Here is a 23,444-nt window from a genome sequence, read left to right on the forward strand (position 1 = left end):
TTTTTAGTAGAGACGGGGTTTCACCATGTTGACCAGGATGGTCTCGATCTCTTGACCTCATGATCTACCCGCCTCGGCCTCCCAAAGTGCTGGGATTACAAGTGTGAGCCACCATGCCTGGCCGTCCCCCCGTTCTTTAGCAAAGTTTTCTTCATCAGGTGAGTACGTAGGGGTAGGAGGCAGGGTTGGGGCTGGCAGAGTCCCAAGAAGGGTCAGAGGTTTTACTGGCCCCAAGGCTGCCGGTCTGGCCTGTAGGTCAGCTGCCCTATTTCCCCTTGCCTCTGGTGAATCTCCCTTCTGGTGTCCTTTGCAGTGCATCAATGCCACTGCCTTAGGCTTCCATATAGCTTCTAGTAGGGCTAGGATTTCTTCTTTGTTTTTGATGACTTTTCCCTGTGAGGTAAGCAACCCTCTTTCTTTATAAATGGCACCATGTACATGGGCCGTAGCAAAGGCATATCGGCTATCAGTGTAGACGTTGACAGTTTTTCCCTCTGCCCAGTTCAAGGCCTTTATCAGAGCTATAAGTTCTGCCTTTTGGGCTAAGGTTCCGTGTGGAAGAGCCTGGGCCCAGATGACCTGCTCTAGGGTGACCACAGCTGCCCCGGCGTACCTGACTCCATAGACCATGAAACTGATGCCATCTATATACAGTACCTCCTCTGGGTTCTGCAGGGGGACGTCGGTGAGATCCAGTTGCACAGCGTGGAGGACATCTATTGTCTGTTGGCAGTTACGTATGGGCTCCTCTGGCTCGCTGTTAGGTAGCAATGTGGCAGGGTTTAAACTGTGGTTTTTGAAAATTTTATGCAGGGCTGGTCCAAAAGTAAGGCCTGGTATTGAAGTCCCCAATGTCCAAGTCCCTTCGTGGTGGTCGCCACTTATCAGGAGCACGTCTGCCAGGAGCTCTCGACCTGCGAGACGGTTCCAACTTGGATAGGGGGGTGCGCAGAAGACAAGGAATGATAGACAGATGGGGTCTGGAGGGTTGAAAAGCATAGGTTTACCAACCCCTTTATTCGTGCTCAGGGTCAGTATATATATCTTTTTTAGGTATGTGTCTACATGAGACAAAGGGGTACAAAAAGTCTTGAAGTAGAAAAACCAACATCATAGGGTAAGAACAATGGAAAGGTCAGATACACAATTAACCAGAACAAGTGGTCACACTATCTCATCTAAGGGTAAATCATTTATCTTCTAGAGAAAATCAGCAAAGTCATAAAACATGTCTTAGTAGAAAACTCAATTATCGTACACAATGCATCTCATGACTGCATGGCCATCTGGCGATTGCCCACAAGTTTAACTTTAACCTAAGTCTCTTTCTGTTCCTGCTTTCCAATACCTCGACTCCCTCAACTGGAGACACTGTGTCTTGGCTCGAGCCCTCCGTATTGTGAGGCCCATTTTCGGGGGGCCTCACACTGGAGCGTTCCCCACAGAGGAGGTCTCCAGGGTGCAGGTACTGAGCTTCCTGGAGGGAGGCTGCACTCAGATAGCCCTGAGAGTTGGAGTGGGCAAGGAGAGGCGTTGGACACCAGGGTGGGACACTCTGCGTGCTGTGTGCGAGGAGTGTGGCTGGGCTGTGATGCCCATCAGCAGTGAAGGAGGGTGGAGGCTGGGCCACTTCCAAAGGCAGGTATGTCCCCACTGTCCAAGGCTCCTGTCCTTTATGTGTTGGTCCCCATGGCACCCCTGGAGAGGAAGCTGCATGGCCGGCCTTGCGGCAGATGCCTAGTTTGCAGAAGCTGTGCTTCCTTCTTGAGACGTCTCTCCTAGGTTTAATTCTCACGTCTTATCTTTCACTGCACAAATCTAGTCTCAATACACTCTTTTGTGCACTGACAATGGTGGGCAATGCAGACTGACCCATAAAAATAATAAATCAACATTGTCCAAAGCTGCATACAAGCCCTTGTGAAGCCTGTGAATGTGCCATTGTCCTCTTTCTAGCTGGGACACACATTTCCTGCTCTTTCTCTCATGGAAAGGCCATGATGAGGTCAACAATCGACCACAAATAGGTTTTAATTGTGAAAAGCCCAGAGCCAGGCCCAGCCCCAGACAGGGACCATGCAGAGAAAAGCTTCAGCCCCTCTCTGGGTCCATGAGCCAGGAAGGAACCAACGTGCATGAAATAAGGCAGGAGAGCGGCAGGTCCCTGCAGCCAAGGGCACGACACTCCATCGCCACTGCACAGTGGGCACGGTGCGGAAAGGTCAGAGTGGGGCTGCAAGGGTGGTTAGGAAGGTCGTGGAGTCCAGACTCTGGGAATGTGAAAACAATCTGGGGGCACGATACAGAGCATCCCACGAACCCCAGGAGCCAGACACAGCATTTTGTGTGAATAGGTATCTGCATTGTCCTTGGGAGAAAATGAGCCCCATGGTCCAAAAATTAGTTTCAAATGAAGTTCAAGGCCTCTATTTTTGGCTTCTATAGCAGCAATGCCATTCTGAGTCAGCGAGTCAGGGAGCTGGCTCCCCGACGATCCACCTGGGTGTCCGGAGTCTGCCAGTCTTACCATAATTAGAATGGAACTTCTGATCCACTTCCTCAACCTGCTTGTTTCCCAGTCTCCCCATCTCAGTTAATGCAACTCCCTCCTTTTATTTTCCTAGGCCAGACACCTTGGTGCCAGCCTCCACTCCTCTCCTTACACCCTCACCCCCTTGTAAGGTAAGCAAATCCCATGACCTCCTCCTTTAAAATATGTCAAGAATCCAGCCATCTCACTATTTCTCCACTGCCACATCCTAATCAAAGTCACTTCTGGCCAGGTGTGGTGGCTCACACGTGTAATCCCAGCACTTTGGGAGGCTGAGGCAGGTGGATCACTTGAGGTCAGGAGTTCAAGACCAGCCTGGCCAACATGGTGAAATCCCGTGTCTACTAAAAATACAAAAACTAGCCAGGGGTGGTTATGGGCACCTGTAGTCCAAGCTACTCAGAAGGCTGAGGCAGGAGAATTGCTTGAAGCTGGGAGGCAGAGGTTACAGTGAGTCAAGATCGTGCAATTGCACTCCAGCCTGGGTGACAGAGTGAGACTCTGTCTTAATACATACATACATACATACATACATACATACATACATACATAGGTCACTTCATCTCTCTCCCAGGTCACTGCTGGAGCACCTCAGCCATCTCTCTGCTCCCTACCTGCCTGTGCCTTTCTGTCCATTCTTAGCTTTCCACCTTGGCTCCTACATCCTCAGAGTAAAAGCAGGTGTTCTTCTAGGTATCCACAGGGCCCCACAATTCCCAGGCCCTGCAATCTTCTCCTCAGTCACTTGGTTTCAGCCAAACCTACTTTGTGGAGGTTGCTGAAAGATGCCATGGTGACACGAATGGGGCTATGGGGTTTCCCCTGCCTGCTATAGGCCAGGCTGCCTCTTCTCCAGAGCTGCCACAGGTGGGAGGCAGATCCCCCGCCATGAACAGGGCTCTGGGCACAGGTGTGGTCCTCCACGCTTCTGTTACCGTGGTCTGTGGACATCCTCATCTCCTGTGGTGGTAACTGGTTATTCCCTTGTCTGTTGCCCTTGGAGGAAGAACTGAGTCTGACTCAGGTTGGTGACCCAGTACTTAACAGGGCCTTGGTCCAGGGTGAATGCTCTGTGAGGATGGTTTTAGTTGAGGGGAACCCCTCTAAGTGCGAGGAGTCAGGAAGCTGGATTCTCCCTGGCCACGCCATGTCAGGTCTGAGCAAGCCACATGCTCCCTCTGGGCTTAGAGACCTCATTTGTAAAATGGCATCAAAAAAATGTTATTTTCTGAGAGTGTCTGATTTTCTTGGTCAAATTATTTCATGGTAGTAACCTCAAACCAGAATATTTCTAAATATCCTAGAAATTGCTCACTTTCCTGACTCTTTCCTCCATTTCCAAATAGCCGTCAGGTTCTGCTTCATCTCTCAGGCCCCCAGGCCCGCCCACTAGTTCCTCATTCTGCCAGTCATCGTCTGCCCTCTGTCCTCACCTTGGCCCTCTAGCATCCACATTGCATCCTGAGGCTGCTTCCTCATCCAGCTGCACTGTCCGGGAAGGTGGGGAGTGATGGTTAAGAGCCAGATGGTCGTGGCCTCACCCCTTGGTCCCTGGCACTCTCCAGGGCCCCTGCTGATAGCACTGTGGAGAGCAAACTATGTCACCTGCGCTTTGTCACCAACATAGTGACCCTCAACTTCTGGGAAAGTGACCAAGTGGCCACATGGGTTCTGGGAAAGCTTCCCTTGCAGCCCAGAGACACTTGGAGGGCGAGAGAGAGATGTGTGGAGCAGAGGCAGGACTGAGAGTCGAGCAGCTGGGTGGCTGGTGAGCAGAAACGCAAGGAGGCCGCCCAGGCTGCTGGGAGGGGCCGTTAGGAAAAGTCTCAGGGCAGTGGGGCGGGAAGAGGACAGGATGGTGAGAGAGATGGAGAACTGGAGAGAGAGAATGAGACCGGGGGACTGAGAAAGAGGTGGACATCATAAAAGAAAGATCCACAAAGAATTACAGGAAACAAGACAGAATGTGGGCATGAGGAGTGTGGAGAGGAGCCCAAGGAACCACAAGACAGATGTCTGGAAAGGGCTGGGACACGCTGCTGGGTTCAGCTTCAGTGGGGAGACTGTGGGGAAAGTGGCTCCCGCTCGGCCCCTGTCCTCCCTGCAGGGTGGTCTTGCCTTTGCTAACACCTTCTGTTGGATTGTGACTCCTCCGGACCTCCTTGCAGATCCCCAGGACTCTGCATAGGGTCTCGCTCACAGCGGGGCTCAGAAATACCTCGAAACAACAACAATAATAGTTAATATTTACCAAGTTTTCACAATATGGTTGGCCTGGTACTAGACACCTTGTACCCATTCATGTATTAATTCACACACCCATGCCTTCATTCAAAAAATATCAACTGAGCAGCCCCCATGTGCTGGGCACTGTTCTAAGCATCTTTATAAGTTACTTCATTAAGTTCTAACAATTTTATGAGGGAGATACTTTTAGTATTCCCACTTTCACATAAGGTCACTGAAGCTGAGACAGGCTGAATGTGGCTAGATTTGGGAGGTGGGGAAGAGGTAGAGCTGGTTTCAAACTCCCCTGCCTGCGATTTGTAACCAGTCTCATCGCGGACCCTGCCTTTCAGGCACCAGACTACCCAGTGAACGAAAGAAGGGCCAAGGGAGTCTTCTAGAATGCAGGTGTGGCCTTGGGATGTGCTTGGAAAAGCCAGGCTTCTTCTGGGTTTAGAAGAGCTGAGGGAGGAGGAGCACCGGGCTCCCTCACGGAGGCAAGTGGAGGGAAATGGTGACTCTGAAGAATATTGAAAGAACTATCTGACTCTGAAGAATATTGAAAGAACTATCAGCCAATAAGAAAAAGCCTGACGAAACAATCAAAAAATAAACAAAAGACATTCCCAAACAGAGTGGCTGAAATGAAAAAGACAGAGAACGTCAAGTGCTGGCAAGGATGTGAAGCAGCTGGAACTGTCATATACGTTGGTGGAAATATGAATTGTTACAATTAGCTTTGAAAAATACTGGCAGAATTTTTTAAAGCAGAATGTAGGCATATGCTGTACAGCTCCATTCCCAGGTACATGACCGACAGAAAAGGACACGTATGTTCGCTTCAGCACTGCTGGAGTAATCCCAAGTTAGAAATGGCCAAAATATCTATCACCAATCGAATAGACAGATAATTTTGGTACACTCATATAGATAAAGGCTACACAGAAATGAGCATGTAGGAGTTATTTCTTTATGGAATGACATTGGAGAATCTAATAAACAAATGTTTAAACATAAAACCTCAGGCACATTCTGTACAATTCCATTTATAAAAACTTCACACACCGTCATAATGAATACATTGTGTTAGATGTCAGCATAGTGATTACCTCTGGGGTAGTGACTGGAAAGAGGCATGTATAAAGTTTTTATGGGCTGGTGATCTTCTTTTCCTTTATTTGAGAGCTGTTTTATAGCAAGGTGTTTGAATTTTAAAAATTCATCAAACTCTACATTTATGATTTGTGTATCTGCTGTAATATATGTGCATGTATGCTACACTTCAATAAGAAGTGTATTTTTAAAAGACAAATATTGCCATTTACAGAATGTAATGGCATGAAAAATGTAAGTTTGGCTTGGTATTTGAAAATAAATTGGTATGATTCATCACTAAAGAGAAAAATCAAATTATTATCTCAGTTGATGCTGAAATTCAACATCCATTTATGTTTATAACTAACTATCTAAAGGAACTTCCTTAATCTACAAAAGTTTCTATAAAATCTACATATCTGTGTAAAAAACCAACAGCAAATAGATATCATATTTAATGGAGAGAATGTTGAAAGCTTGCCTTCAGAGATCAGGAACAAGACCTGGATGCTGTTATCTCCATATCTATTCAACATTGTACTGAAAGTCCCAACCAGTGCAAAATCACTGGAAATTATAAAGCTCTCATTATTATGTTAGTGGAAATTCCCACGTAATTAGATTTTATAAGTGAATTTAACGAGCTTGCCAGACAGAAGGATAAATACAAAAATAGATTGTGTTTCTAATTCCAGCAATTATTACCACATAAAATAAAAATTAGAAAATGAATAAAAGGATGATCTCACAAGCAAAATGTTGAGTGAAGAAAATCAGATGCAAAAGAATACATATTATATGATTCCATTTATATAAAATTCAGAAGTAGGCAGATCTAAGGTCTAGTGTAGAAATTAGAATAGTAGCTAGCTTTAGAGGTCGGGAGAGGGGGTGGGGTTGAGTGGAGGTATAAGGGGTTTTTGTTTGTGGGCAGTTTTCTGTGACCTGGGTGGTGGTTACATGAGTGTTCTTTGGGATAATTTGCTCAATTGTACATTTATGTTTTTATATTTTTCTATATGAGAGGTTTTTCTTAAGTTAAAAAAGATTACTTGGCCAGCTTGAGTTCAGTGGTCTCTGATGGTCAATTGACTGCAGCTGGATCAAAGGAGCCATGCGGTTCCCATGGTAATGCCTTTCAGGGTCATAGAGTTGAAAAGTAGATGAAGAAAGAGAGAGAAAGAGAGAGAGAGGGAGAGAGAGAGAGGGAGAAAGAGGGAGAGAGAGAGAGAGAGTGTGTATGTTGTGTGTGTGTGTGTGTGTGTGTGTGTGTGTGTGTGTGTCTGTCTGTGTAGGGGGAGAGCGGAAGAAAATGACTGACATCTCATAGGGAGTTTCTCCCAAGAATGATGGAGATGACCCTCTCCTTTCTTTCTCTTTCTTGGTAACAAACAGGCCTCATGGAATGAATTGGAGAGAATTTCCTCTTCTCAGTTTTGGAAGAGTTTGTGTGGAATTGGTGATAATTATTTAAACATTTAGTAGAATTTGACAGTGAAATCTTTTGAGTCTGAAGATTTCTTTTTTGAGAGTTTTAAAATCATGATTTCTGTTTCTTAACTCAGATGATCTGTTTGAGATTGGGTGAGTTGTGATAGTTTGTTTTTTTTGGAGAACTTGGTCAATTTCATATCAGTTGTCAAATGTATGTGTGTAGAGACCTTTTAGTAGTCCTTGAATTATTCTTCCATTGTCTTTAGGATCTGTCATGATAGCTTCTGTTTTTTTTTTTTTCTTTTGCTTGCTTTCGGTTTATTTTGTTCTCTCTTTTCAGGCTCCTTGAGGTAGCAGTTTAGATTGTTGATATGAGACTTTTTATCCTCTAATGTAATTATTAGGTGCTATGAATTTCTGAGTACTGCTTTAGCAGCATCCCACACATGTTGATATGTTGTATTTTCCTTCTCATTAAGTTCAATGTATTTAAAAAAAATTTTACTTGAGATTTCCTCTTTGACCCACTGATGATTTAGAAGTGTGATATTTGGTTTCTAAGTGTTTGGAGATTCCTCTGCTATCTTTTTGCTAGTGATTTCTAGTTTGATTTCATTGTGATCAGAGAATAAATTTTTATGAGTTCAATTTTCAAAAAAATGTTGAAGTTTGTTTTTTGTCCCAGGAAATGGTCTATCTTGGTAAGTATTCTATGGGAACTTGAAAAGCATGCGTATTCTGTTGCTGGGTAAAGGGCTCTGTAAATGTTGATTCAGTTCTGCTGGTTGATGGTGTTGTTGAATTCTTCTACACCCTGGCTGATTTGGTCTCTGTTTGCTCTATTATTTGTTGATAGAGGGGTTTGAAGTCTTCAACTATAATTGTGGAGTCTATTTCTCTTTCTAGTTCTATCAGATTTTTCCTAACATATTTTGCAGCTCTAACATTTTGGATTGCTATGACGTCTAGGTGTATTTAAGTTTTATTATTACATAATGCTTCTTTCTGCCCCTAGTAATTTTCTTTGCCCTGAATTCAACTTTATCTAATATTAATATAGCTCTTCCTGCTTCCTTTTTATTAATGTTTGCATGGTATATGTTTTTCTATCATTTTACTTTCACTCTACCTACATTGTTACATTTTTTAAATGAGTTTCTTGTGGGCACCTTAGAGCTGGGTTATGTTTTTTAATCCAGTATTCCAATCCCATTCTTTTAATTGAAGTATTTAGACTATTTACTTATGTAATTATTAATATGTTAGTGTTAAGCCTGCCATTTTATTTTATTGTATTCTCTCTGTTTTTAGATTTTGCTGTTTTCTTTTTCTTACAGTCCTGTGGGTTACTTAAATATTTTTTAGAATTCCATTTTGATGTACCTATAGTGATTTTGAGTATATATCTTTGTATAGGTTACTTAGTGGTTACTGTAGGCATTACTTAGCACACACATGATTTATCACAGTCTACTGGAGTGGTATGCTGAATAATGGACCCCAAAGATGTTCATGTCCTAATTCCTGGAACCTGTAGATATGTTAGCTTAAATGGCAAAAGGAACTTTGCAGATGTGATTAAGATCCTCAGATGGGGAGATTATCTGGATGGCCGCAATGTAATCACAACGGTTCTCACAAGAGGGAGGCAGGAAGGTCAGATTGTGAGATGGGGATGTGATGAGAACAACAGAGGGGAGAATGATGTAGAGCCCAGATCCAAGAATTGGGATCAGCCTCTAGAAGGTGAAAAAAATAAGGAAATGGACTTCCCCTGGAGCCTCCAGAGGGAAAACAGCCCTGCATTCTTTAGTTCACCGCTGATTTTGAAACTCTGACCTTTAGTATGGTAAGATAATACATTTGTGTTGTTTTAAGCCACCACTACTATAATCTTTAGCATTTTAATCTGTACTTAGTGGGAGGAATAGAAGGAGATTTGCCTATTCCATTTTGATCCAGAACCGGAAGTTGGACATGCTGTTTTGAGGTGCTGGTGGGACTTCTAGCCTGAGCTGTTCTGTTCACAGTTGAGTACACCTCAGCAAGTAGAGTAGAATAAAGTAGTTTTTTTCAGCACAGAGAAAGTATTAATCCAAAGGAGGAAGGAGAATGGGGTTTTTCAGGAGCAGATTATGGGAAAGGAGGGGAAGGGTAAGGAAAGATTCCTTGGAACCATGGTTAGCTCTGTGGTTCTGAAAGCTTCCCTCAGGGATGGGTGCACTTGGGGAGATGAGGGGCAGGAGAGCGGTCAGAAGCTGAGGCAGGAGTCCAGGGTCATCTCCCAACCATGGAATGGGAAGGAACAGGCAGACGCAAGAGGCAGGATGGAGGAAGAATTGAGTGCACGTGAGCCCAGATGACAGGTAGTGACTGAAAGAGAAAGGGGAATCAGTAAGGACACGCAAGCGTTGACCTAGAGATACAGAGAGTCTGACCCCTACCTTGCTGGATGGAGTGAGGAGAAGGCCACCCGGAGGGGTTCCAGAGAGGGGTGAAGAAGATGGGGGAAGGAGCAGGAAGGATTGTTTCAAGCAGAGAGAAGTTCTTTGATTGCTGTTTCCTTTACAAATGGGGCAACATTTGGCAACAACATTATTGGTTCAGAGGCATTGCTGTCCTGGTCTCTAGCCCCATGACCACAGCTTCCCCTAATTCCCCCAACAACACACGTTCTGGGGAGGTCAGCTCTATTCAAGAGGGCTGACCAGGTGGCTGAACTTCAAGAGGATCGCTTGAGCCCAGGAGTTCAAGGCTGCAGTGAGCTATACTGTGCCACTGCACTCCAGCCTGGGGGACATAGTTAGACCCTCTCTCTCTTTCTCCCCCTCCACCCCTCCACACACGCAAGAGTCTTTTCCAAAACTGATTTTCAGGAAATTAATACCCTCTGGAGGGAGACTTGGCTCAGGATGAAGTTTTGCTAGGTTGATCATGAAAAAGGGGCATCTTGCTCCCTGTCTCTTCTCCTTCTCGCTCCTTCAACAGGACCCCACAGGAGGCTAAGGATGAGTGGACAGGATGTCCTTCTAGCTTGCCTGCCACATGGCCTTGGAAGGGTGTAATTTTGGTAAAAACACTCATTATAAATGTCACAGCTCATGGCAGGCGCCTCCTAAAGTCATGTGAGTTTGTGCTAGCTTTACTTCTGGTTTTAGCTAAAAAAGAGTAGAGGGAGGAATAGGGAGGGTAGAATCTAGAGCTGGGAGGGAGAGGGAAGGGAAGGATGGGAAGGGAGGGGTGTCACTGGAAAAGAGTCATGACCAAAAAGAGCGACAGAGGGAGGCCCTGAGCTGCCAAGGACCCTCTGGAGGCTCCAACAAGCCTCTGACTACAAACATAATTGGCTAAGATGACAGTATCTCTGGCCTTGAAACAGGTGCATGTTAAAATTTTGGGGAATTGTCCCCATGGCCCCCAGTCCTTATATTTCTTTTTGCTCATCATTGGCACTGCCCTGATTCTCCCGGTGTCCTTGCTCCTTATTCTTGGAAACTGATGGAGCTGCAGGAGAGAAGGACTTTCAGTAGGAGAAGTAGGTCCCAGCTTCCCTGCAGATGGGTGTTGGGTTCTGGGGGTGATGGAGAAATCTCCTCTTCAGTCTCTCCATCCTCAAGACACACACAGGTGGAGGCTGCTCAGGGCAAGGAAGGGGCACTGAGTGGCCCCCTCCCTTCTCCTTTCTCCATGTGCCTTTATGCAGGGCTTGTCCTCTTCTGCTCCCCATGCTCACTTGGTCAACAGCCCTGAGGAAGGGTCTCCCCTGGGCCAAGATTTGATGTGGGCCCTGGGAATGCAGAGCTGGTCAACCACAGTCCCTTCCTTCCTGGAGCTCAGAGTAAGGGGACAGGTGCAGGGACAGGTGTCAGTAGTTACAAGCACTGAGCTAGAGGAAGCCCAGCCAGCATCAGAACCCTCCCTATGGCGGGCATCCGTCACACCTACAGACATCTGAGCTAGAGGAAGCCCAGCCAGGGTCAGAGCCCTCCCCATGGCGGGCATCCGTCACACCTACAGACATCTGAGCTAGAGGAAGCCCAGCCAGGGTCAGAGCCCTCCCCATGGCGGGCATCCGTCACACCTATAGACATCTGAGCTAGAGGAAGCCCAGCCAGGGTCAGAGCCCTCCCTATGGCGGGCATCTGTCACACCTATAGACATAGGTGTTGAAGAGAGGGAGACAGAGACAGAGAGCTAGAGAGGGAGAAGGAAGCCAAGGAGAGAGAGAAACAGACAGAGAAAGAGAGGAGGCAGGGTTAGAACAGAGCCACAGGTGGAGAGTAGGCCATCTAGACTGTGAACTCTCTAGGAAAGGCAGGCAGCTGGCGGCACGGTGTGGTCTCCTCGAAGGAAGTGCATGTGGGAGAATGGACTGTGCTACTCTCTCCTCCACTCTCAAAGCTCCCCGCAGCCTTTGTCAACACTCTCTGCAAGTAGGATGGTGACTCTCTGGGTCAGTGTAGCCCCTCTCGCTGGCCAGGTGTCGCCAGAGGCTGGGCTCCCTCCTGCTCAACCCTGAACCTCTGTGCCCAACTGAGATTTTTGCACACAGCAGGGGCTCATGAGACTCTGCAAATATCAATGACAGCTTGCCTGTACTGAGCATCGCACAAGCATCTCAACCTCGAGTTTTAATTCTACCCACCTTATATGGTGGGTATTATTTGTATCTCTTCTTTACACATGGAGAAACTAAGGCTTAGATAGGTTGAAAGACTGACTGAGGTCCAGGGAGCTGTTTAGGGTGGAACTGGTTCAAGTGATTCTCCTAGCCGGCCAGTCCCATCTCTGAGCTTCTAACCACATCTCTCCTCATGCCTTCCCATCTGCCCAGCTATCAGGTGAACAAAGGAATGGTGGGATGAGGAAGTCCACCACCAGAGCAGTAGCGAGGCTTGAGGACTGGTCAGAGGAGCTGGGCATCTCTAGCCTGGAAGAGTTGGGGACGAGCAGCCTCACCCAGAGAAGTGGAGGAAAATCATGCCTCTTCATGCCTCTGCTCCCCCATCTCAGGCTCCTACTGAGTGAAGGATCCAGCGGATCTTGCCCTTGCAGGGCACACACAGCAGACACAGGCCTCCAACTCCATGAAGCCTGTGAAGGAGCACCCTCCAGAGCAGCCTTGTAGGAGGGCAGCACAATGGGTCAGCAGCTCAGGTGCTTCCTGCCTGGGGCTTTCCCAGGGCAAGGGCCTTATTCCTTCTGGGAAGAAATTTGCATGGTTGGCCTTGGGCCACACACACGCTCCCTCCAGGCCAGCACCTTCCCAGAAGGCTCTCCCTGGGGCCTGACCTGCTGCACATTCTGAAAGGATGTGGTGATTAGGTGCTCAGTTCAGATTTCTGCCAGGAAAATCTGGCCAGGAGAATTGAAAGCTCAGAAGTGGGGTGGGACTGGAAGCTTCAGCTGTTTCTGCTGTTCCCTGGCCCACTGGGGAGTGTGCTCAGCAGATCTTTGGAGAAGCCAGCCCCAGGAGGGCTGTCCCTGTGAGAGGAGGCCCCAGAGGGCAGAGGAGGAGGGTTAGATGAAGGCAGGGAAGAGGAAGAGGAAGAAGAGGGCTGATCCAAGCAGACAGAAGCTCCTTGTCTCTGTGGGACTTTTGTAAATTGGGCAACATTTGGCAACAATACACGTTGGCTAATGAAGCCAGTTTTCCTGCCTGCTGCCCTTTAGCAGACCTTCCCTCCTGATGGCAGCTCCCAGGAGCCCGAAGCATGCCCAGACTCTCAGGGCCTTTGGCTGTCTTCAAAGGGGCCAATGTGGGGCCAAACGTGAGGGCCTTTCTCTCGAGATCATTGTCTCTGTGTTGGGATCTTGTGGGGACCTGGGTTGGTAGACACAGGCAGCTCTCCATCTCTCTCTCATGGAGACCTGGGTTGGTAGACACAGGCAGCTCTCCATCTCTCTCTCATTCTCGCCCATTCTCTGGCCCTCTCTTCAGGTTGATCAGCAAATAAATGATCGACACTGAGGCACCAAGGCCCTAAGGAATCACTGCATGGGGTCCTGGGTGGATGTCTAGCTCTCCTGCTCACTGGCTGAGAGGTCATGAACAAGGTGCACTGCCCAAGCCCACTCAGCTGGAAACAGGTATAACAAGTACCTATGGTATTTCCAGAGCAGCAGAAGCTAGCTGGTGTGTGGAAGGGGCCAGGCAGGGCCTGCTTCATAGAAGGGCTCAATTCTTGCCAGGTTCCCTTTCTGCTGAGATCCCCGGGCCTCAGTCTCTGCATCCTGAGCTCTCAGAGGGTTCTTGGCCCACGAAGAAGAAAGCTCCTGGCCATGGGCCCAATGGGAGACTCGGGGATAGCAGTTGTACCTCACTCACTGTGTGACCTCAGGCAATGCTCAGAGTACCTCTTTTTAGAATGGAAACAGTGACAGTCTTAACTCACAGAGCTGCTGTTAAAGCCATGAGACAAAGTCACCGAGAGCAGTTTGGATTTAAAAGTGCCACCCAAATATTAAGGATTATTATTCTGTTTCTCTGCTAGGGATGGCATAGCCACCCACAAACACACCCACGTGTGGACACTGCATGCTGCTAAACAGTGGTGAACGCAGGCAGCTGTGGGCTGGCTAACCGGCCCTCCAGGGGCGTGGAGTGAGGGAGCCCTGATTCACAGCATTTGCTAATTCCACGGCATAAATACATCTACTGCACCTGATATCAAGCTGCCATCAGTTAACCCACCCAAATCCCTAAATATTTAACAAGTGGCTCTCAAGTCAGCCACCTCACACCACTGGCAGGGAAAAGAAACAAGGCCCGGGGTCTCCTGTTGGCCAAGCTGTTGTCCAAGTGTGAGTAGATGTCTCAGGAATGCCTTTTCTCCCTTCTCCCATCTGGAACCAGATCTCACACCCCCTTCCCAACATTCCTCTTGGGGTTTGAAGCTACAGGGTAATAGAGGGCAGGGTGTGAGGTTTACCGGCTTACAGGAGCACTCAGCTTGGCCAGAGACTTTGCCCTGCTGATGGGGCCTGGGCCTGCAATTCTGCAAAGGTTCCCTGGGGCAGTTTTGAGGGTGGGGTAGAGCAGGGTTGGGGGGAAGGGAGTCAGCCTCCCACACCTGCCTGCGGAACACTAGCTCTTGCCACTGCATGATGGTTTCCAGAGCAGCCACCTTCTTCGTGCTCCTTAAACTCATGCTACTCTCTCAGCATTTGGAAACCTGCATTCTACTTCCACGCAGGCTCTTCGAGATCTGACTCAACTCCTGGGATGTTGAAGATGTCCCATAGGCAGTGTAGGATGAATGGATAAATTAAAGAGGCCATGGACACAGGCTTTGGCTTGGCCTGGCTTAGCAAGCTCTGACCCTCACTGTCCTTCAGACCCAGCACATTGTAAACAAAATCCTTTGACCCTTTCTTAGCCTGTTCCTCCTCCTCATTTATTCATTCATTCCTTCAACTGATATTGACCATCACATGCCTGTAATATGCACAGAGATAGCTGGCTGAAGAATCTGAGGTGCCTCTGTGGCTCCTTGGTGGGTTTGGTGGAAAGTGTTAGGAAATATGAGAGAAGGGCAGAAGGGACTAGGTGAGTTGCATTTTTGATGCATTAAATTTAGGTACCTATAGGACCTGCAAGAGCAGCTGTCCAGAGGCAGATGAACACACGATGTGGAGCTCAGGATAGAGGAGGATTTTGTTAATTCTTCTTCCAACAAGAGTTCCAAGCCATGGCTGGGTATGGTGGCTTATGCCTATAATCCCAGCACTTTGGGAGGCCAAGGTGGGGGGATTGCTTGAGCCCAGGAGGTCAAGACTTCAGTGAGCTGTGATCGCACCACCACTGCATTCCAGCCTGGGTGACAGAGGGAGACCCTGTCTGGAAAAAAAAAAAAAAAAAAAGAGTGCCTGGCCAGAAAGCCAGAGAGACTTTTTGCCTTTCGTTGTCCCTGGTGCTCAGGTAATTGGTCACTGGGTTCATGCTCCCAAGCCTTTACTTGTGTGGTTTTTACTTTACTGAATGATCCGCCTGTAGAAATCCCACCCTTCCTTCAGGTACCCAGGCCAAATCTTCCTTGAGTTCTTCTGGAGCCCTCATGATGAATGCTGGTCATTCCTCCTCTGGAGGAATTCCGCCCTCACACTCACTTGGTTTACACTGCTTGGCCTCTTCTTAGGCAACCTCTGTAATAGAAATGCATTCCTGTGCCTGCCTCTCCCCCATGGTCCTGTGCATTCCTGAGGGCAAGGACAGACCTGTCTTTTCTCTGTCTCTCATGGCATCCAACAGTTCTGGCATGCATGCATGAAGGAATGCTGTTAATAGATCAGTAAAGCTTGTTTCTCGGGGCAGACCCACCCCCGACAGCAGCCTTCTGTGCAGATGGCCTTTGGGGGCTGCCCTGCCTGTGTCCAGATGCACACATCCCTGCCCTGGGGCTGGGCTGTTCCCAAAAGGCACAGAAGGAAAACAGTCTGCCCTATTGCCTACCCATCCCGCCTTCAAAGCACTCCTTAAGCTGAGCCTGTTGGTGGTGGCCTCAGGTTCTCCGTGTTCTTGCCAACACTGTAACATACTTAAGAGGATCTAGGGACCTCTGAACTCCCAGCCATCCTTTTTTAAAAATTTGAACTCAGAAATAGAGGCATGGGTTATGATGTTTCTTCTTTTATAATGATGAAAAGTCTAGTTGCCAACGTAGGTACAAAGATGCTTCAACACTTCTGGGAATTAGTCAATTTTGTATTTCTTCAGTATTTTTGAAAGAGCTTATTGCAATTATTGATGAAGGCAACTTTTAATGATGTAATATCATGTTTCCAAACAATGAGAGACCTTGGATCTGTCACCCCATACCCCAGCTGGTGATTCCAGCACCAAATCCCAGAGCTCAGTCTCATGCCCGTCAAGCAGGATCCCTGATTAGCCTCCACCCTGCACCTTGGCAGGATCATGCCCAGGGATGGAGGTGCTCCCCAGCCTTCTTGGTGGCCTCGCCACCTCAGGCTGAGTCTGCTTCTCCATGGCTAGGTGCCTACTGCATGCTTGCTCTGGCAGAACTGGCTCCCTGGGGCATTGCCCATCTGCTCCAGGAAATGCTTTTTAGTACCAAGTAGTCTAAACAGTCAAGACCAGCTTTTCAGAATAGGCAGATTTCAGAGTCACATATTGGCCAGACTCACCTGCTGAGAAAGGCGTTCAGGTGACCTATTATTACCCTCACTGTTAGTATCTTGCTTCTTTACTTAGTTAATTTTTTTGGTGAGGGGAGGGGAACAGAGTCTTCCCCTGTTGTCCAGGCTGGAGTGCAGTGGCACAATCATGGCTCACTGCGGCCTCCATCTCTCAGGCTCAAATGGTCCTCTCACCTTAGCCTCCTAAGTAGCTGGGACCACAGGCACACACCACCATACTGGGCTAATTTTTGTATTATTTGTAGAGATGATAGGGCTTTCCCTATGTTGCCCAGGCTAGTCTTGAAATTCTGGGCTCAAGCAATCCTCCCATCTTGGCCTCCTAAAATGCTGGGATTCTAGGCATGAGAGTTCCTCTTGGGCTAAGTTCACACCCGTACACACAGGGTTGCCTTGTTCTTTCTGAGGCCCCCGGTGTGTCCCGCAGACATAATACTCTTTGTGAACTCACCCAGAAGTGGATGTTTAGTTTGCTTCCAACTGATTAACGGCATACAGTGATGGCCTGGAGACCGTTGTACCTGGCTGTTGTGTGTCGTGGGAATGTATTTAGGAGATGTATTCTTAGAAGCAGTATTCTTGCTTTTGAATTTTAAAATCTGACATTTATGGCAATTATTAAGATGAGGTTCCCATTTTCTACCGAATACTGGTAACACCAAAAAAGGCGAAGAAGGAGGTGGAGAAAAAAGAAAAAAAATGTGGTAGGGCATGTTAGCCATAGGGCACCTTTCTCATTGGCAAATAAGAACATGGAGCCAGCCCTGGGCAGTGGTTGTTCCCCTCTGGGACCCCCATCTGTTTTCTGGGGCAGCCTGCCTGGGACTCTAGGCAGCCTCTCTTTTCTCTGTGGGCTGTCCCCAGGCTGCTGCTGAGTGCAGTTGGGTCACCTTTACAACTCTCAGTTCACTGCTGAGCCAAGGTGGAAGCAAACCTACCTGCCCTAACTGGCTCCTAGGCACCTTCCAGGTCGTCTACTGAGGAAGATAGGAAGATAGCAGTCTCACAGGTCAGGGCGATCTTCAGGTAAAGATACTCTGCTCTGTGTCCTGTCCTCTAGAAGGCTCTGAGACCAGAGCGGGGACACGGCTCAGGGGGCTGCGACTCCTAGGGGCTTGCAGACTAGTGTGAGAGAGAGAGCATCACAGTAGCCAGGCAGAAGCAGGGCAGGTGAGGTGCGGGCTGGCTTTCCTCTCCCTGCCGCTTGGTGTGAGTCCTGCCCAGCCTCAGGGCTTTTTGGAGCCTGGATCCTCAAGGAACAAGCAGACCTGGCCGCGGGGAGTGGGGAGGAACGGGGCGTCTATTGGGCAACAGGGCGGGGCAAAGCCCTGAATAAAGGGGCGCAGGGCAGGCACAGGTGGCAGAGCCTTCGTTTGCCAAGTCGCCTCCAGACCACAGACATGAAGCTTGCCTTCCCCGCCCTGCTGTTCCTAGGGGCCCTCGGTGAGTGCAGGTGCCTGGGGGCGTGCCCAGCCTCATGGGCGTCTCCTGCGTCCTGCCTACTAGGCGCCTTGTTCCCTGTGTCCGCTTGGCTGGGCGCGGGATCTCTGAGCCCCTGGGGTCCCTGCGCCTGCAGCCGGGAAGCGGCTGGGACGAGGGGCCAGATCTCTTTCCCACCTGCGGAGGAGCAGGAGCTGGGCTCCTCTAAGCCGGGTCGGGGCACGCCTAGCGCTGCGCAGAGCTTCTCAAAAGGCCTCGCAGGCCCCTGTCCCATTGTGTCCCGCCTACGGATTTGGTCCCCATTGTTTTGTTACACCGTTTTCATGGGAGGAAAGTGAGGCTCAGAGAGGGTGAGCGACTAGCTCAAGGACCCGAGACCAGATCCTAACTCCTGCGAGGACTGCGAGACCCCAGCAAGGCAGAGCCTTTGTGAGACTGAGTCTGTTCACTTGAAATGGCCTAACCGTGGGTCCACAGGGTTGTGAGGAGGGGGTGGGGCATTCGCACACCTTCCTCGGCAGAGGGGTGGGGAGGGGTGCAGTGCCCCTGATAGAACCCTGTGTCAGAGGGTTTGAGACGGAAATGTGTGCGAGAGAAAAGGAGGAGCTGAAGGAAGAAAACAATTGTTAGTTCTATAATCAAAGTCATTTCTGGGGTGCTCAGGGGGCCTTCCCCTGCGCTGCACATTAGTGACCTCCATGTGTGGGTGTGGAGCTCCCTGCAACGTAGGGAGGGGAAGGTCCCAGGCTGCAGCAGAAAGGGCTGTGATGGGCATCAGGACCTAGGCAGCGGGAGGGGGCGCAGCGAAAGCCCAGGTGTCACACCTCCCCAGCCCAGCGCAGCCTCCTGTCTTAGGCATCTATCTAAGGCTGGGAGCTTCCTGGATAGAGAGCAGCAGTGGGAGCCTGAACCCATCCTTGTCCCTGCCCTTCTGGTCTCTTGCTCCAAATTCCTTCCCGTGGGTGTTGGTCATTCTTCTCTTCTCTAAGGCAGATTGGGCCTGGCCAGGACCTGACTGTTCTCTTCCCCTCAAGCTCCAGGGCAAGTGGCCTGTTTCACAGGGTTAGGGCCACCTGGGAGGGGCGGGAGAGGAAGGAAGCCTTGACTTCCTGGAAGTGGTCACGGGCTATGGTCCAGGATTCTGGCTGAGAGTTGCACCACTGGGTTTCATATTCACTTGGATCTTTGGTTGTTTTGGTGCCTACTGAGGTCTGCAGTTTGAATCCTGCAGTCAATTGGGATGGTGGCCTGTACCCCAAAAAGCCGCTGAAACCCCTGTCCTTGCTGAGGAAGGGGTGGCAGTTGCCCTGTGGGATTCCTGCCCTGTTCCCCGTGGGTGTCCAGGCTGGCAGAAGTTGGGTGAATGGGGCCAGCTGGATCTAAGCTGTGTGAGCAGTGGGTGGGGGAGTCTGTCTGCTCATCCCCTGGAACCATGGGCTGGGAGGCACTCATGAGGTTTCCCATCAAACTCACCCGTCTTCCTGGGCCCTACCATGAGCTGTGTGGGTAGTTGGAGAGAGTAACTCCTGTCCTGGCACCTGCCTTCTGGGCCAGGGCACTGCATGTCTGCCCAGAATGTATGCTTTAGCCAGAGTGCAGCCAAACCTGGTGGGCAGCATTTGAGTGCCTGATACTGAATACAAGTGCTGGGTTGAGGATTTGGAAGGGGCCAGACCCAAACCTGCTTCAGGGGGTCACACAGCTCAAGTGCTGGGGGGGTAAGAGCTTGGGGTTCACACAGCTCCAGAGCTGGGAAGTAAGAGCTTAGGGTTCAAATAGGTCCAGAGCTGGGAGGTAAGAGCTTGGAGCCTTCACCTGGTGTTTGGAGGGTTGGGGACTGGGAATCCTGGAAGGGCACTTAGTGGTCCTTTAGTCACCCTGGTTCATCTCCTCTCAGAGGAAGAAATAAACTCTGTTCACAGGTTCCCGTCACTGTTCAGCCTCCACGTCTGGCTTGAAGCATGGTCTTGCATTTTACTCTCTCCCTTCACCCCCAGAACCCACCCATTACCAAGCTGATTTCTGACACCACCTCCCTGTCCCCGCCCCCCTTCTCCATTCTCAATGCCATCCCTTCTCTCTACTCAGACCAGTCCTTTGCTGGTGTCTTCCATGGCCATAACTTCTCTGCTTGTTCCCAAATCCCAGGTCTGAGTTCACTCTGCCCCTGCCCTAGGGAGAGCACCAGTCTCCAGCTTCTTCCATGAGTCACAGCTTCACTGCATCCTGAATAAGACCTTCCTGGACCAGCATTGGAGATTTTCCATGATCTGACCAAGACCCTTTTCTAGCCCCATCTCCAACCCGTCTCTACCTTTGCCAACCTAAATAGGCAGGCTAGCCCGTGGTAAGAGCAGGGGAGTTTAGTGTCTGACTGCTTAAGTTTGAGTCCCAGATCCAACACCTATTAGCTATGGGAACCTCCACAAACCACATAACTAGTTAAAGCCATAGTGTCCTCCCCTGGAGAATGGAGATGTTGGTAGAAGTTACAACACAGAGGAGCTGGGGCAACTAATGGAGAAGTGCTGAGTAAAGCACCTGGCACAGAACATGCCTACAACAGGAGCTGGGCACACGGGCCGTTCTTCCACCTCCTGGAATGTCCCCCACCTATTTACGCACTGAAATCATAGGGACCTCATTCCTGGTTTGGTATTTGTTCTCTTTTAGCACATCCGCCATTGGATTTTTGCCTCCCCAGTGAGAAGTGAAGTCTGGTCCTGTCTGCTTACACATTCCTTGCATGACACACAATGCTGTGTATACAGCAGGCATCCAGTTAGTGCTCCCTGGGTCACAAATGGCTGAATCTGATTGGGTTAATTGTCAGTGTGGGATAGTTCCATAAAGGCTTCCAAGGCAAGACTGTATTCCCTGGGATTTCCCCAGGATGAGGGTGGGTGAAGGGGGAGTGTTGCAGCTGGGTGCCCCAAGCCCCTGCAGACTCAGCCTGGGAGCTACAGGCCTCTTGACCACAGTCCCCAGCCCTCTGCAAGTGCCATGGGTGGCTCTCATCATGATGGGATGGCTCAGAAACAGGAGGCAGCAGAGGCTGAACATTCTACCCCATAGTACATCCAAAGGGCAGAGGGCTTTTACAACTCTGTGTGTGTGTGTGTGTTGGTAACAACTTTACTGAGGTATATTTTATATATCATAAAAAATTCACCTATTTGTGTACAATTCTTTTTAGTAATCTTACCAAGTGGTGCAACCATCACCATAAATAAGTTTTAGAATGCTTCTATCCCCCACAGTAAAGGTCCCTCATGTCTGTTTATTGTTAATGTTCGTTTCTACTCCAGCATCAGACAACCACTAATCTCTTTTCTTGTGTCTATAAAATTGCCTTTTCTGGACATTTCATACAAGTGGAATCATACAGTATGTGGTCTCTTGCACCTGGTTTCTTTCCCTGAGCACAAATGGGGCTCGTTCATGTGGTAGGGCACGTCAGTGGTTCTTTCCTGAAATCATTGCTGAGTACTATTCCATTAAGTGGATGTATATTCACCAGTTATTGGACATTTAGGCTGTTTCCAGTTTTCTACTATTCTGAATAACACTGCTGCCAACATTCATGCACAAGTCTTTATGTACAATAGGTTTTTATAGTATTTCTTTTGGCTATATTCCTCAAAATGCAATTGCTGGGTTCTATTGGAACTCTGTGCTTCACATTTTGAGAAGCTGTCAGCCTGTTTTACAAAGTGGCTGTGCCATTTTACATTCTCAGCAATGTATGAGGGTTCCCATTTCTCCACATCCTCACGCCAATATGTGTCATTGTCTGTTTCAGCTATTGTAACCCGTGGGTGTGAAATGACATTCTATTGCATTTTCGATTTGTGTTTTTTGACTGACTAATGATACTGAGCCCCTTTTCATGTGCTTACTGTCCGTTTGCATATCTACTTTGGCAAATGTCTGTTCATATCATTTATCGACCAAGTATTAAATTCTTTTTGATGTTATACTATCTAGATTTATGTTCTTAATTTCATTTTTAGATTGTTCTATGCTGTATGCAAAAATATGGTCAATTTTTGTGTATTGATCTTCTATCCTGTGGCCTGGCTGTACTTGCTTATTCGTTCTAGTGGTACTTTATAGACTGTTCAGTATTTTCCACATAGATCATGTTACCTGAAAACAAAGGCAGTTTTACTTCTTTCTTTCCAATATGAGTGTCTTTCATTTCTTTTTTGTGCCTTATTGCTGTGACTAGAATCTCTAACACTGTTGAACAGAAGAGGTGAGTGATGACACTCTCTCATCACTCCTGATCTTACATGGAAAGCATTCAGCCTTTCACCATTTTAGTATAATGCTCACTGCAAGTTTTTTGTAGATGCCTTTTATCAGGCAACCAGGTGAGTAAATTCAATGCATCTTCCTCCCTAATTGCATGGATATGAGCAACAAAAGCAGGCTCAACAGGAGAACCAGTCTTTCTGTACAGAGTGAATGGTGGTAGCTCAGGCACACCAACCAACCGATTTGTCCCCATGGCCATTGACTTACCATTTGCTGCAGCTACCAATCAAGTCAGGCATATCCTCCTTTGTTCCTTTGGCATTCCCTGGGGAGACACTTACGGACAAAACAATCTGGATGCTCAGCTGGGCTGTGCACTGCTGAGTGGTGAGTCACTCAGCCTCCTTAGGAGCCAACTTCCACATCAGTAAAACAGGAGCAATGACTCCTTTCCTGCCTACCTTCCAGCTTCAAAGGGGCCAAAGCAGGTAGAAGAATTTCATAATTGATGTGAGGGGTCACTATCATTTTTTAAGGGGTAGGTAACATGTCAAACTCATAGGAATAAAAATAATCTAGAGGAGCTTTCTCCTCTAATTTACTGAGAATCACAGACCCCTCGCCAATGCGGAGATCCTGTTAGTCCATCAAGATGCCTCCCCTTGTGGAGAATGGCTGGACGTAGCCATGAAATGGAGAGGGAAGGAGGGCAGCTGAGAGCCAGGGAGGAGTCTGGAAAACTCCATCAGAGGGTGCGGTGGCCACTCCCTCAGTCAGCGGTTGAGTCCTTACTCCTTGGCCTCTCTCTCCCAGGACTGTGTCTGGCTGCCCCTAGGCGGAGCGTTCGATGGTGCACTGTATCCAAACCTGAGGGCACAAAATGCATCCAATGGCAAAGGAGCCTGAAAAAAGTGGGTGGCCCTCCTGTCAGCTGCATAAAGAGAACCTCCTCAACCAGGTGTATGGAAGCCATTGCGGTGAGTCAGTGCCGGGTGTTGGTTGGGACCACGCTGAATGGAAGGGAGAGGGAAATGGAAAAACATAGGCCATGCTCTCCCCTTACTTCCTCTGCTTCACCTTTTGGGCAACTGTCAGTTGGAGCCGTCCTCTCTCTCAAGGAATTGTGCTATTTTCAGAGCAGAAAGAAAGGAGCTTAAGTGGAGAGACCATGTGTGGGGAACCTGGGGCCTCCACAGAAACTGTTAATAACAACCGTTCTGAAATGAAACGTAAGCAGTTGTATTTGATGAATACATAGCATTGGCGAAAAACAAGGTTACTC

General features: G+C 48.5%; 1 protein-coding gene across 2 annotated transcripts in view; it reads left to right on the plus strand.

Moving 5' to 3' along the window:
• Positions 1-17,624: 17,624 nt before the first annotated feature.
• The window catches only part of LTF (lactotransferrin), a 29,487-nt gene continuing 23,667 nt past the window's right edge, over positions 17,625-23,444 (plus strand). For both annotated transcript variants that reach the window (XM_037730949.1, XM_017521704.1), the window contains exons 1-2: positions 17,625-17,905; positions 22,976-23,139. In XM_037730949.1, the coding sequence (XP_037586877.1) occupies positions 17,863-17,905; positions 22,976-23,139 (207 nt within the window). In that variant the 5' untranslated portion in view covers positions 17,625-17,862. The remainder of the gene's footprint in view (positions 17,906-22,975; positions 23,140-23,444) is intronic.

The sequence above is a fragment of the Cebus imitator genome, unplaced genomic scaffold (genome assembly GCF_001604975.1).
Source record: "Cebus imitator isolate Cc_AM_T3 unplaced genomic scaffold, Cebus_imitator-1.0 Scaffold0, whole genome shotgun sequence".
Lineage (NCBI taxonomy): Eukaryota > Metazoa > Chordata > Mammalia > Primates > Cebidae > Cebus > Cebus imitator.